The sequence below is a fragment of the Vicia villosa genome, linkage group LG2 (assembly GCF_029867415.1).
Source record: "Vicia villosa cultivar HV-30 ecotype Madison, WI linkage group LG2, Vvil1.0, whole genome shotgun sequence".
Classification (NCBI taxonomy): Eukaryota; Viridiplantae; Streptophyta; class Magnoliopsida; order Fabales; family Fabaceae; genus Vicia; species Vicia villosa.
Window position 1 is genome coordinate 151329403 of NC_081181.1, and position 13357 is coordinate 151342759.

Below are 13357 nucleotides of genomic sequence, written 5' to 3' on the forward strand. Positions count from 1 at the left end.
TGGTTTTTATAATTTGAACCCATGTTCAAGGGGGGTTTTGCATGTTTTGAATTCTATAATCTAAAAGTTGTCAACCCTTTGGATTCTACTCTATGTCTAAATTACACTAACACTTTCCATGAACTAGAACATACATAAACTTGTATAAGATAACATGTTTTGTTCATTTAATTCAAATAAAAAATAATGAATTCTTTTTACCCATAGCATTAGAATAAACTTTAACTTAGATGTAGTACTACAACAAGAGAACTCGTCTATATTTATTCAAGATCAACTTTAACTTAGATGTAGTTTACTACATCAAGAGAACTCATATATATTTATTTAAGATCAGTGTTGATGTTACATGATCTAGTCTAAAGGACCTATTGGATCAAATGAATCATTATTTCAAACATCGTAATACAAGAAAAGTGGTCAATGTTGAGTATCGATATTCGTCAGTTATCGAAGGTGTGTGTTCAGTTTACCAAGATGCAACTTCAAAAGACATTAATGTAAGAATCACGTTTTCTTGATATTTTGCCAGCATAATATCAAGGGACTTATGGAGTTAGATGTCATTTTGATAGGATTAGTTTGTGCTATTTGTTCATGCTTGATTCTTTCTATTTGATAAAACCATGGCGTGCATGATTGAATCTTAAAAAAAAAAAGTAATTAATTTGTCTTATCTATGATCTTATTGGTATTTAATTGATGTTCTTGGTTATTCATAATGTATTAATTGTGTTTATTAATCCGAAAACTTCAGAAACATATCCTTAATACTAAAATTTTTAGAGCATTATCAATCGTTAGTTGGTCCAGTGGTGATTGACGCTCGTACCGGTGGTGATAAGCCAAAACAAAATATATCTTAGAGATTTTTCTTTGTTAAAACAAAATATTTGTGAGAAGTTTCAAGAAATAATGAGAAAAGAGTTTCACATTTATCCGTTAAATTTCAAACTCATCCCATCAATTGTGTGGGTTGCACCTAAATTTTGTTTAGATTGTACATTATTTCAAAGAGAACCCAACTTGGCATCCCCAATATTTCTAAATGTTAATAATGTCCCTATCATTAATTTCCATCTCCAAATTTATATAATTTTTGAGAAAAATTTGACTTTAAAAAAATCAGGTGAAACTAAAAATAAGTTAGAAACACAAAAAATTTGAAAAGTAAAAGGTTTAGGGTTTTACCAGATATTTATTGTCAATCAAAAATCGACATGAAATGCCGCAAATAACATATTTTCTGCATAAATTTTGTTATAGTCCACAGCAAATTCCGCACGTAAAAAAAAAAAAATAGAAAAATGCCTTGAACTGGATTTTTAAAAAATCCAATGTCACCCTGACATATATTGTCGGATTTTTAAAATATCCAGTAATGTATTATTTTTCACCGAATATTTTGAAATGAGTTCTATAACAATGTTCCTCAGATCTCAGATAAAATTAACAGGAAACCCAGGAAACCCAGCCGGTGATATATTTCCTACAATTTAAAAATTTCCTACAATTTAAAAAATGCCTACTTGATTTTTAAAAAAAATGGGATGTTATGCCACCGCTACATATATGTATTAGAAATTTTGGAAAATATGATAAAAAAAAAACTATAAAATTTGGTACTAGCTTTTAAAAATCCGTCGGATTTCTTATGATTATGAAAAAATTCAGTAAAAACTAATCAAACACAAAAATACATGTTTATTTTATAATATCCAATAAACTCCTCAAAAATCCAACATGTTATGTTATTATTTAAAAATTTTAGGTTTATTTTGAGGGTGCCAATTTTTGATTAGATCAGTTAGATCCATACAAATTTTAATCTAAAAAGTTAAAATATATTTTGTACCTTAACTTCTAAGAGTAAAAAAAAAAAAAGTTGTATTTAGACTTATTTTATAACACGCAGTATCATAATAATAATTAGATATTTATTCAGACTGCTTACGAACAGACCCTATTTTAAACTATTCATTACTAGAAAATAACAAAACTTGCACGACGGTATCAGTATCTTTTGAACACTGCGGATAAATAAAGAGCAGAATAGAAAGAAGAAACGTAAAAAAATTAGAGCAACATGAGAATAGAATTAGAATGAAATAACAATTCCTTGTTCAAATAACTCACTTTCTATTAAGTGCATTTACAGTATTATATTTAGGCACACTGATTCTGTCATCGTGGTTCTTCACTAAACTGCTTTCACCCAATCCCCATATTAACATATAGGATTTCTTTTCTCTTTCAATTCCGTAGTTATATTCAAAATACCTGAATGCAATATGTTCCTGTGTTTTCCCCATCTATTGCTGATCATATTTACAACCTATGAACATAAGACAATGACCCTGAGCTCTCTAATATGGAATATCTGTCTTTTCAAGCATGCACAGGTAAAAGCTTCCAAAACAATATTACGGTCTCGGAGGATTATGAGCATTTCTACTGTTTGCAATGAGCACATTAAGTTGAGACGTTGTTCGGCCTGGTTGTGGTGGACCCTGTGGTCTTGAATTTTGAGCTTGAGCTTCTTGTGATGATGGCATAATTAAGCGCTGCCTAACGTCATCAGTAAGCTGCTGACCTGAAAGACTTCCGCGCATTCGCGAAGTAGGACGCCAGTTCTGATCTGGTTGTGAATTGAACAATTCGTCAGTCCTAGAAACTGCCTGTACCGGTGGTCCTCTTTGCTCTCCTGTTAACCCCCAGAAACTGTCAGCTGTAAAATATGGGGCTGCTACATAAGGTGGATTCTGAGATGAAATGGATTGGGACTGTCTAGCAGCCAGGGCAGTAGCAATAGCCAGATCTTGTTGGCTATTGACAGTAGCTCCAGCTGTCCAAACAATCCCTGCTTGAGAAATACCTTGTCTGGCAACATGTGATGAAGCCATAACCCTGGCTTGTTGGCTATTTGCTGCACCTCCAGCTGCATTAGCTTGTGAAACCCCTTGCTGAATGTGAGATCGTTGGGCGTTTAATTGTTGCATTGGGGTATGCGCCCGGGGATTAAGAGTTTGCTGCAGGTGGGAATTTCTAAAATCATTCAGCATACCTGCTCTGTATTGTTGGTTTTGCAAATGACTTGGTGCTCGGTTAAGAGTTGTGGCTGACATAGTAACTGGTGGCACTCGATTATGAGTTGGGGCTGGCATATTAACGGTTGGCATTCGGTTCTGAGTTTAATGAAAAGTAAAAGTTAAATACAAGAGTTATTAACACCAAGAAACACACTCAAAAGCAAGGTTTCTGTAAAATTTCCAGAATTATAAATGAAGACAATACATACATCAATTACAATAAGACAAAAAAATAATCAACGTGTTCACTAAGTATAATTATTAATTAGTACCAAAGATATAACTGGAGAACCACGACTGCAAAGAAAATAAGACACACTCACATCTTCAGTGGCTCCCTAAACAACTTAATCTTGTATAATTTCTTTGAAAAGTTAGAGAGACTAAAAGACATTGCAATAGCATCAATAACTTTTTGGGTAAAAGAATATATAAACTATTCGTCAGCTCCCTCCTTTCAAAAAACTTTTTATTCTTCCCAGACTTTTTGGTTAAAAGAACATTTAAATTAATTTAATCCTAAAATCAATTTTCAAACAGGATTCAAGTTCGTCATTTTTTATTGTATGAGCAGTTGCCATGTTTTTTTTAAAGGAACAGAGATATAAAGAACAGGAAGTTGCCACTTCAGATGCAAATTGAACAGAATATGCATCCCCAAAACTGGCACCCAATTTAAGGAGTAACAATAGAACATTAATGAAGCAAACCTGTGTTGCTGCCGAGACCTGAGGCATGTTCAGCGGGGATCTAGAAAAAAGTTGCTGTCTTTCTGCATCACTCAGTATGGCATTATAAGGATCAGCGGAGGTAGGGTTGGACAAAGAAGCATGAGTAGCAGAGGGACTGCTGGTTATCAAGGAATCCAAATTGGTTACTGAATTTTGCTGTGGCCCTAATGGCTGAGATTGGACTGGAAGGGCCTGAACAGCTACTGGAGTCCTATGAATATGTCTCGGTGACGAGGATGACCTCCCATACTCGCTAACAAATGAACTCATATAATTATTCATCATCTCCAAATTACTCAGTGCCAGGAACTGGTTATGATTGGCAGAAGTATTGTCATGACCCTCAGATTCTTGAATTAATGCAGGAGAAACAGCATCTGCAAGAACAGGAAGGTCGGTGACACCAACTGTAGGAGTATCAGACCTAGTGTTGGCAATATAAAGTCCAGCCCAAAAATTGTCTTCGATTTGAGCACTGGTCGGAGCAGAACCCTGTGAAGGCTTTCTATCTGCAGTTTCACAAATATCCATTATTATGTCCATATCATTGTCGGTGAGGTCCACGACATCGGGAAATGTATCAGGGGAGCTAGCAGATTCTAGCTGTTCAGTTGGTTCCTTATCACAATTGTGGACCTTATTCTGTATCCTACCCACATCATGATCATTTTCCAAGACTGGCTGCCACGATCCATCAGCATGGACAGTCACTTCCACAATATTCTCGCCAACTTTTTCCAGGATCTTTATTTAGAAAGAGAGAAATAAATAAGGTTAATTTTTCTTTTCTTTTCAACCTTTCTTTCACCCCTAGAGTCAACTTAGTTTGCCATTAAAAATTGGGAGGGGAGGAAATATGGTTAGAGATTAGCATGAAAAATAAATTATTAAACTATTCATTCCCAATTTTATGGTGATACCAAATTGACTTTAGGAGAGAAGATAAACAAAAGATAACTAAATTGAAAGATTAAAGAACTAAATCAACTTGCCTCAATCATGTTTCTGTCTAGACGAATTTCTGTATAGCTGACATTCTGATTGCAATGGGGGCAGCGCCAGGATGGTCTCTTAGAATTTATTTTAATGAAGTTGTCAAAGTCAAAGCACTACAGAGAAAGAGAACAGAGATGTAAGGTAGAGGGGAGGAAACAGGCTGGGAATATATAGACCTACATAGACCCAGCCACCCACAGACACAGAACCACATCGTAAGATTGTCACTTTATTAACAAGTATTATTCTGCAAACATTTTGGTAACATTCAGTACTGTCAATTGTGGATCGGGGAAAATGACGGTTTGTTCATATTCCGCTACACAACATTGTTATAGTGCCGCTCCAGCCGCTAGTTCACAGTATTTTATACAAAATAGCATATCACAGAATAATACAACAAAAAAACCTTATCCCACTAAATGGGGTCGGCTTCATAGATCAACTTTCGCCATAATGTTCTATCTAGAACCATGTTTCTATCCAAACCGTTAATCTCGAGGCCTTTCACAATAACTTCTCTTATAGTCTTTCTAGGTCTCTTCTTTCTCTAGTTGTTTGACTTCTCTCCATCTGATCTACTCTCCTTACCACATAATCTACATGTCTTCCCTCTACATGCTCAAACCACCTAAGTCTATTTTTCACCACCTTCTCTACTATAGTTGCTACCCCAAACATTCTCTCTAATATATATCACAGAATAATAGAGTTGTTAAGATTTCGCTATGCAATAGTGCCACTATATAACAACACTGATAACATTTAGAGTACTCATTAACTATAATGATGGAAAAACGGATGAAACCTCAATAACAGAGAAGGGCATAAGCTGCCACTACAAATTACTTTATAGCAAACAAATGAACAATATTAATGGTAAGTAACAAATGTATAGTTAATTAATCAGCAACCACACTCAACATTCTCCATACTATGTGATGTTAATACATGAATTACTCACCTGGAAATGTTTGCATGACCGACCTTTAACAGGAGTCTTGATACGTTTAAAGCTGTTTTGTAAAGATGAGACACAAGACTATCAACTTTTACTTCAAAACATAAAAACAATTCTTTTTTAAAAAAATTATCATCCAAAAGGAAAAATTCCATATTTAAGGGTAATTAAACAGGTGATCTTAGAATAAAGTCTGCAAGAGTAAAGCATTCCAGTAAAAGAATACAACAACCTACAAGATAAATATAAAAGAAGCCTACAGAAAAGTCATACTTACTAAACAAAGAAAACTCAAGATTATTGTGAATAGTTTAATGGTAAAAATCTCATACTAAAAGTTACTGGTTGGCATAAGCTGTAGTTACTTACTAGTTCATAAGTTGGATAAGCTTACTGCTCACAGAAGGCATACGTGAGGGTTCATGAACTAATACCAATTACCAAGCAAGGAACACACGCACAAGAGAAACATAACAGATGAAAAGTCTTTTAAAACTAAATATATATTAGAAAACGTTTCCCTCACTATCCAACAAAAAAGTAGTATTGGCAAAAAATAAAAGGCATGGTCAAATAGTAATACATTGAAACAAAAAAAAAGCTCAGATACTTCAAAAACTCAGCTGAATCGTATCCGATCGTACCAATACGCCGATACGGCATCGATACGTATCGAAAAAGTATCCAAATTTTTTTTTTTAAAATTAAGTAAAAAAAATCTGATATGGCGGTGATACGCCTCCAATACGTCACAGTCACAGATATGTGACTTTTCATTTTTTAACGGACTCTTCTCTTTTTTAATGACTCTTCATTCCTTTTAATTTTTTAATGGTCATTCTTTAATACCCTATTTAATTCCTTCCATAAATTTACCATTTTTCAAGAATGGTTTAATTTCTCATAATTTCTTATCAATTTTTAATATTTTAATTTAAATCATATTAAATATAATTTTCTTTTCACGCATCATTACTTTTATTTATACAGAAAAGTTCCAGTTTCAATATTATAACGGTGGGATTGGTCCCTCTTGGATTAGTCGGTCACAAGGCCGGATACCAAGATTTCCAAAAAAAATTATAAACCTTGCAACCTCTTTCTTTGTAACTGCAATGTTACTTTCTTCTTCATACCTTCACATTTTCTCGCTGAGAAAATTTTATTACCATAATATAGTTATCACTTTTATCCATCTAAAATATTCCAAATAAATTCTTATTACCACATTTTTATATGTGTACATTAAATGTATCGTGTCTCTTGTCTTTTTTAATTAGTAACATATCGTCGTATTGGATACGCATCGTATCGCATCCGATACTTATATTGTGTCCCGGCTTCATTGCATTAAAATGAAATATGGGGTAAGCAATATTAGGGTTTTAAGATAAGATTAGAAAAGATTAACAGACGGAAGGTTTCTGGAAGACTAAACAGAAGGAAAAAAATATTCATTAGGAAAATTGAAAAAGGGGGTGAAAGGAAAACTCCTCAAAGATAATTAATAATGTAGACTTATTAATAAGCTAGACAGTCAATTAAGAAACTACAACTAGACGCCGCTTGGTCATTTGTTTATCAGCATCTAATCCTATTCCAGCAGGGAAAATAAAGAAAGGTATCTAAGACATGAACTCCACTAATTTAAAATTACAAAAATAGCAGTGATCAAATAAACTATAATAATTGAAAATAGAAATCAGCTGAAAGAGGATTTTGACTTCTGACTTACTATAATGAACAAACAAAATGAAAGTGATTCTAACAAAAGCTTCAACAAAAACATAGACAAATGACTCTGAAAAGGAAATTACATTCATATCGAAACACTATTAGACCATTTAACAAGTGAATTGTCAACATCTACAAAAGGATAAGAAAATGAATGACTACCTCCCTCATTCATCAAGTTCAAAGTCAGTCGGGGGCATATTTTTCAATAGACCAGACCCAGAAAGAATATGATTAGAATGGAACTCAAATGACACAACTACCTATGATAGAAACATGTTCAATCTAAACTCTAGAGATGAGAAAGTTAGCAACAGACAAAGCAGGGAAGAGAAGTGATCAATTTTGTTAACAAAGAAGATCAAAGCATACCTTATCGGACAATTAAGTGAGAATCGTGATGCCCCCTCGATAATATCTGAATCTATATGCATAAAGATGGAGAATGATAAGAATGAAGAATCAGAATAGTAAAAATAGTTAAGAGCAATGAATAAAAATGGTGTGCTAATAAGAAAAAGAAGTAAAAAACAAACAATTTAAGGGTAAATTTTATACTAAATATACATATTATACCTGAATCTACAGAAGTAACAGCAGGCTTAACATAATCTGGTGGAAGAACTGGATGCTCGGGCAAGGGCACAACACTCATATAGGCAACAAGTATAATATAATTACCTTCACAATGATAATGGTTACAGTACAGTAAGATGCATACATTGAAAACCAGGACAACTGGGTGGAAAGAAAACACTATTTTAAATGCTCACCGTTGAACTGACCCACAGCTTGAAGCAGATTTGTCCCAAATTTAAGCACACTAGTCACATTAGTAGGCATCTGTGGCCCAGGATCCTGAGAAACAAAATGACATATGGATAGCAAACTGGTGTTACACCCTTAAAACAGTCTGAATTAGATTTTTGAGAATGTTTGTTTAAACAAAAAAACAGACCATTCGAAAGTTAGTCCTTGTGTCAATTCCTTTTCCATTCAGGAGAAAACTACAAAAATGCAAAAATAGTCACAGTCAGCATCCATCTACAAACCCTCTACACAATTAAAATAAGTTGAAAGAAATCATACTTCACTTGCTGAGGGCTGATGAGGCATGCAGATGTCTCAATGTTATCAGTTTGTGCCACCAATAACCACTGCAAGTTAAAATAGTTGGTGTTTTCAAATAACAAATATTAATAATTTATATTACCAAAAAAATGTCATAAGTAGGTAGAGTTATTATAGGATAGAACATCTCAGTTTTAACTCTTTTTTTCTACAGTGCTGTCAATCGCTACAACAATAACCAAATTTTATTCCCCTGAGTGGAGTCGGCTACATGGATCAAACAACACCATAATATTTAATCGTATAACACATTTTTATCCAACTCATTAATCTCTAAATCTTTCTGAACAGTTTCTTTTATAGTTTTTTTAGGTTTTCCTCTGCATCTAATGATTTGACAGATCTGATCTACTCTCCTTAGTACATAATACTCTACATACATGCCCAAGTCACCGAAGTTGAGTTCCTATCATCTTTTTTACGATAGGTGCTATCCTACATGGATGATGCAATTCGGATTCTGAAATACATCTAAGGTGCTCCAGTAAAAGATCTCATTTATAAAGATAAAAGACATAATCAGATGGTTGGTTACTCGTATATTGGTTGGGCAGGCTCGCCCGTTGATAGGCGATCCAAGCTTGTGTGCTTGTTGGAGGAAACTTGGTGTTTTGAAAAAAATTAAGAAAACATAATGTAGTTGCAAGATCTGGCGTTTAGGCAAAGTACAAGGCCATGACATTAGTAACATGTGAACTCAATTGGTTGAAACAGTTAGTAAGAGCTTCAATTTGAAGAGGCAATACCAATGACGCTAATCTATGATAATTAAGTCGCATTGCATATTTTCTCAAATTCAATTTTTCATGAGGACCAAGTTTTTTAGACTATCATTTTTTCATAGAGAAGATTGAATCATATGACATTCACGCAAGCATGGTCAATTTCAATGATCAATTGACATGTTTTTACTAAATCTTCATCCTAGCTAGCTTGTTGCATTTGATTTATATGCTCCAACTTGTGGGGAAGTGCTCATATTTAACTATAGGAAAATTTGTATATGTAGAAATAGCATATTCCATTGTAATCAATGGTGCTGATTGTTGATTGATTTGGCTATGAGCTTATATAATAGAATCTCGGTAAGATACGCAGTTTCACTATATGCCTTTCTCCTTTTGCATATACCGTTTGAATCTCTCATTATGTCTTTGGCACTTATTCTCTAACCATGAATGGTAAGATTTTTGTTGCCAACCCTTTAACATAACTATATTGTTCCTCGGGATGTAAGGATTATTGACTTTAGTTCCATAGACCACACGAGCTTTCATTCTTACACTTTTTATCATCAATTTTTATCCTGACATTCATCATATGGTTATTGTTGACGGGTTAGTGGTAGAGTCTAGAACTATTTAACTTCATTCTTCCTTACAATTATGCTTCATGTCCTAAAATCCTACAATAACAAGATCTCCATTCATAAACCTTCTAAAAACAAAATCTGTGTAGCTGCATTCTTCCCTTTTCAATGTGTCATGTCATTCAAGATTATGTTTAGTGAGGACGACTGGAGTTGTTAAGAAACTTAAGATGGTCTTGGTCAAACGGTATTATTTTCCTGCCAAGAGTACAAGTGTACAACTCTAACTCCAACTCATTCTTCAGGACGAGATTAGTTAATCACCCTAAAACTTATAGGCAAAGAAAGGTACTAAATGAGGGATGGAAGACTTATTTATTTTAGTTTGCATCATAGCAGCCTGTACAATGAGTTATTTGGCTTCATTGGGTAGGTTTGCATGGGAATTGATGGCTTTACTCTTTTTGAATTGATCTTCATCTTCATATGTGTTGTTAATCCTAGAAAGCGTCACGTACCACTGACCCACTAAAATGCTATTGCGGATAGCGAAATAGCCGCTATCCCAAGGACTAAAACTCAGTGCACATAGAAAAATACAAAATTTAAGAGTCTATAAATACTCAAAAATAGAAAAATATACAAAATTTAAGAGACATTCATACTTAAAAATCAAAAAAACTAAACTACAGAGCAAAAAAACTTAAGCAGAGAAGAGAAGATCATAACAGAACTGAACTAAAAGTAGGAAGAAGAACAAAACTATTGTTTGTCCATAACAGAAGGATACCCTTAAAAGGGTTTGAATTGACATTTATACCCTTAAAACAAAGACCACAGTTGAAAAAGAAAAGAATTGGAGGAATATTTTGCCCTTAAAAGGGTATGAATTGACATTTTTACCAACAAATCAGTTCAGGGGATGCTTACAATTTTTTTATCTGATTGAACATTGTTCTTTGTGATATGGAAGTCAACAGCAGAAGCTCCATATCCAGGCTGCAATGCAGGTCAAATGATAATCAATATGTACTCAATAAAAAATATGATCAAATTTCCCAATTGACTATCGCAAAGAACCACCTGAGCTTCGATTGACACAATTATTGGACCCAGTTTCATTCTTGGATAGAACCTGCAAGTCAGTCCACATGTAGACAAATTGTTACTGTTGCATATCAGAAATAGTGAGAGATCATCTAATTTCAAATACATTTTTCTTATAGGTCTTTTGGTTTGTTCTAGTTTCTTGTACTTAACTTCAGTAATTTAGTTGCATGTTACATAAAAACACAGTAAAATATTATAGTTTAATTCAAAAATAAGATAAAAGACATAGGAGAAGGTATGTAGAGGAAGTTTCAAGGATCCCTACCTTTCCATTATAGCTAACACTGCAGAATGGCTAGAACTAGGCCCGTTACTAATATTTCCCAGGGTGCAGTAGATCTTTCCTATCTACAGTTTGAAAGATGATTGTAACAAAATGACACATAGCAAAAATAGTAATAATGAATGATGATGACAAATATAATAAGTAACCTAAAAGCAAACCTCGTCAGCAATTGTTAAAAGTTCTTCTGACTCTTTCTTCTGGAACCATCCAATTTTACAGGCATTCTATAATAAAAAATAGTGTCAGCAATAAATTCATGACTTAAGTAATGCTGGGATACATAACTCCAAATTCAAGACAAACACAGCATGGCTCATATAAATCTCAAGCGGACTCTTTCATGGCATAGTGGAATAGGACAAAAATTTAATTTGTGATGAGAATTGAAATTCATCAAGAATTAAAAAACAAACAGATTCGGAGAGAAAACTTTGTGAAATCGATAACTTAAACAAATGCTCCAAAATCATTTGTGGCATAGTGCAAGAGCATTCCTTGGTGGGTTACATTTCATGAAAAAAATTACCAATTTATCCTTAGTCAACAGTGCCAGTGAGTAGTGGCCATTTTACAACTGATTCCAAGGGAACTTGAGCTCTGTCCCTTGAGGTTTCTAGGTCATGCTCTTACCACTCATGAAACAGTGTTGGTGGGTATTTTCTTGCAGAGCAAAGACCGAATAATAAGCCACAACTAATGGAAATTCATCAATGCCGAGAAACAAACTTACCTTCACAGATATCATCAAAACCATCACAGCTGCTAGAGATAGTTCATCCGTCTTTCTTTGATACATCTGTGTAAAAAAGGAAGAGTAAAAGCCTCAAACCTAATTGCATAGCAATTAATAAAATATGGTAAGAAAAAAGTGATAGAGTAATTTACATTAAGCATTGGAAATCACCTGTTTCATCAAGGTAGGCAGTTCGTTAGCTTTTGGCGGAGGTTCACCATTGGCAAGTGCATAATCAATCCCTCTGCATTTCAAAGTAAATCCAGAATCAAAAAATAGAAACACATTACATTTACAGTATCATCGTCCATGTTCATCATTTATATGCAAAACCATTCCTAGAGCAAAATTATGTTCATTTGAGGGTAAATTTTTTAACTTAAACCCTAAACCCTAATTTAATGCCAATTTGCGTAATACATAACTACAATTTTCATTACTTAGAAATCAAAATGTAACTTCATTAAGGTAAAATATCAGTTTAACCTAAAAGTTAAATGCAAGCACATTGCTAAAGCTAAACACAAGCGCATTCCTAAAAGTTAAACACAAGAAGAGTGAAAGAGTGGAAACCTAGAGAGGGAGAGGCATAGGTTAAAAAACTCGAAAGAATCGAATCGGTTGCCAGGTTGAAAGTGAAAAGCCAAACGCTCCAGAACTTTGGTTATCCTATACAAATTGACTAGCGATGGCGACACTGGATTTGGGGTTCCATTCGTTGCAGCCAATTCCGGTGGCATCGCTGACGACGTGTTGGATTCCATGGTGGTTATCTCGGCGGTGCTGGTTGAGGGAGAAAACTGCTCCTGTGTAGGCAAAATTTGTTATTTTGGAAATATTATTGTTTATTAGGGGAGTTCATTGGTTCGGGTATATCCGAACAAAACCGCAATTCAAACCAAACCATAGTGTTTGGGATTTTGGTTGGACATTTTTTCAGTTCGGGCAAGAACCAAACCAATAAAATTCAATGACAATTGGTTCGGGCATCTGATTTTCAATTTTTTACCCGCAAACTCAACTCAAACCAATCATAATTAATTACCATGAAAATTATTACAAAACATTCGACCTCAACAAGAAAAAAAGTGAAATGTTGAATGAGGACAAGTTATGTTATTTTAATTAGTTATTAGAAAATTATTAGTGTATTGTGATAATTGAGTATAGAGTTATGAAACACGTTCATTTTCATACTAACTCAAGTAATTAATTATAGATTCAAAAGCTTTTATGTTAAATATTTTTAATCTATTAGGGAAAAAGTGCTAGTTTAA

The 13357-nt window shown here is 33.9% G+C and overlaps 1 protein-coding gene across 1 annotated transcript; it reads right to left on the reverse strand.

The window, feature by feature from the left end:
* Positions 1-2064: 2064 nt before the first annotated feature.
* LOC131652476 (E4 SUMO-protein ligase PIAL2) lies at positions 2065-12925 on the reverse strand. The gene is made up of 17 exons (XM_058922331.1): positions 12654-12925; positions 12252-12324; positions 12078-12143; positions 11506-11571; positions 11327-11409; positions 11035-11086; positions 10882-10950; positions 8601-8668; positions 8470-8518; positions 8285-8369; positions 8088-8192; positions 7884-7935; positions 5781-5832; positions 4813-4929; positions 3800-4564; positions 2876-3185; positions 2065-2704 (listed from the first exon to the last, which is right to left on the reverse strand). The coding sequence occupies exons 1-17, from the start codon at positions 12842-12844 to the stop codon at positions 2424-2426; spliced, it is 2484 nt and encodes an 827-aa protein (XP_058778314.1). The 5' UTR covers positions 12845-12925; the 3' UTR covers positions 2065-2423.
* Positions 12926-13357: the final 432 nt, after the last annotated feature.

Bases quoted from the DNA above. Each gene is read 5' to 3' on its own strand.
- LOC131652476 (XM_058922331.1), bottom strand. From the start codon at position 12,844: ATGGAATCCAACACGTCGTCAGCGATGCCACCGGAATTGGCTGCAACG. The intron at 11,572-12,077 runs GTAAGTTTGTTT...TTTTTATTATAG, and splicing joins TTTTGATGATATCTGTGAAG to AATGCCTGTAAAATTGGATG. The intron at 8,669-10,881 runs GTAAGCATCCCC...TTTAACTTGCAG, and splicing joins TTCAATCAGATAAAAAAATT to TGGTTATTGGTGGCACAAAC.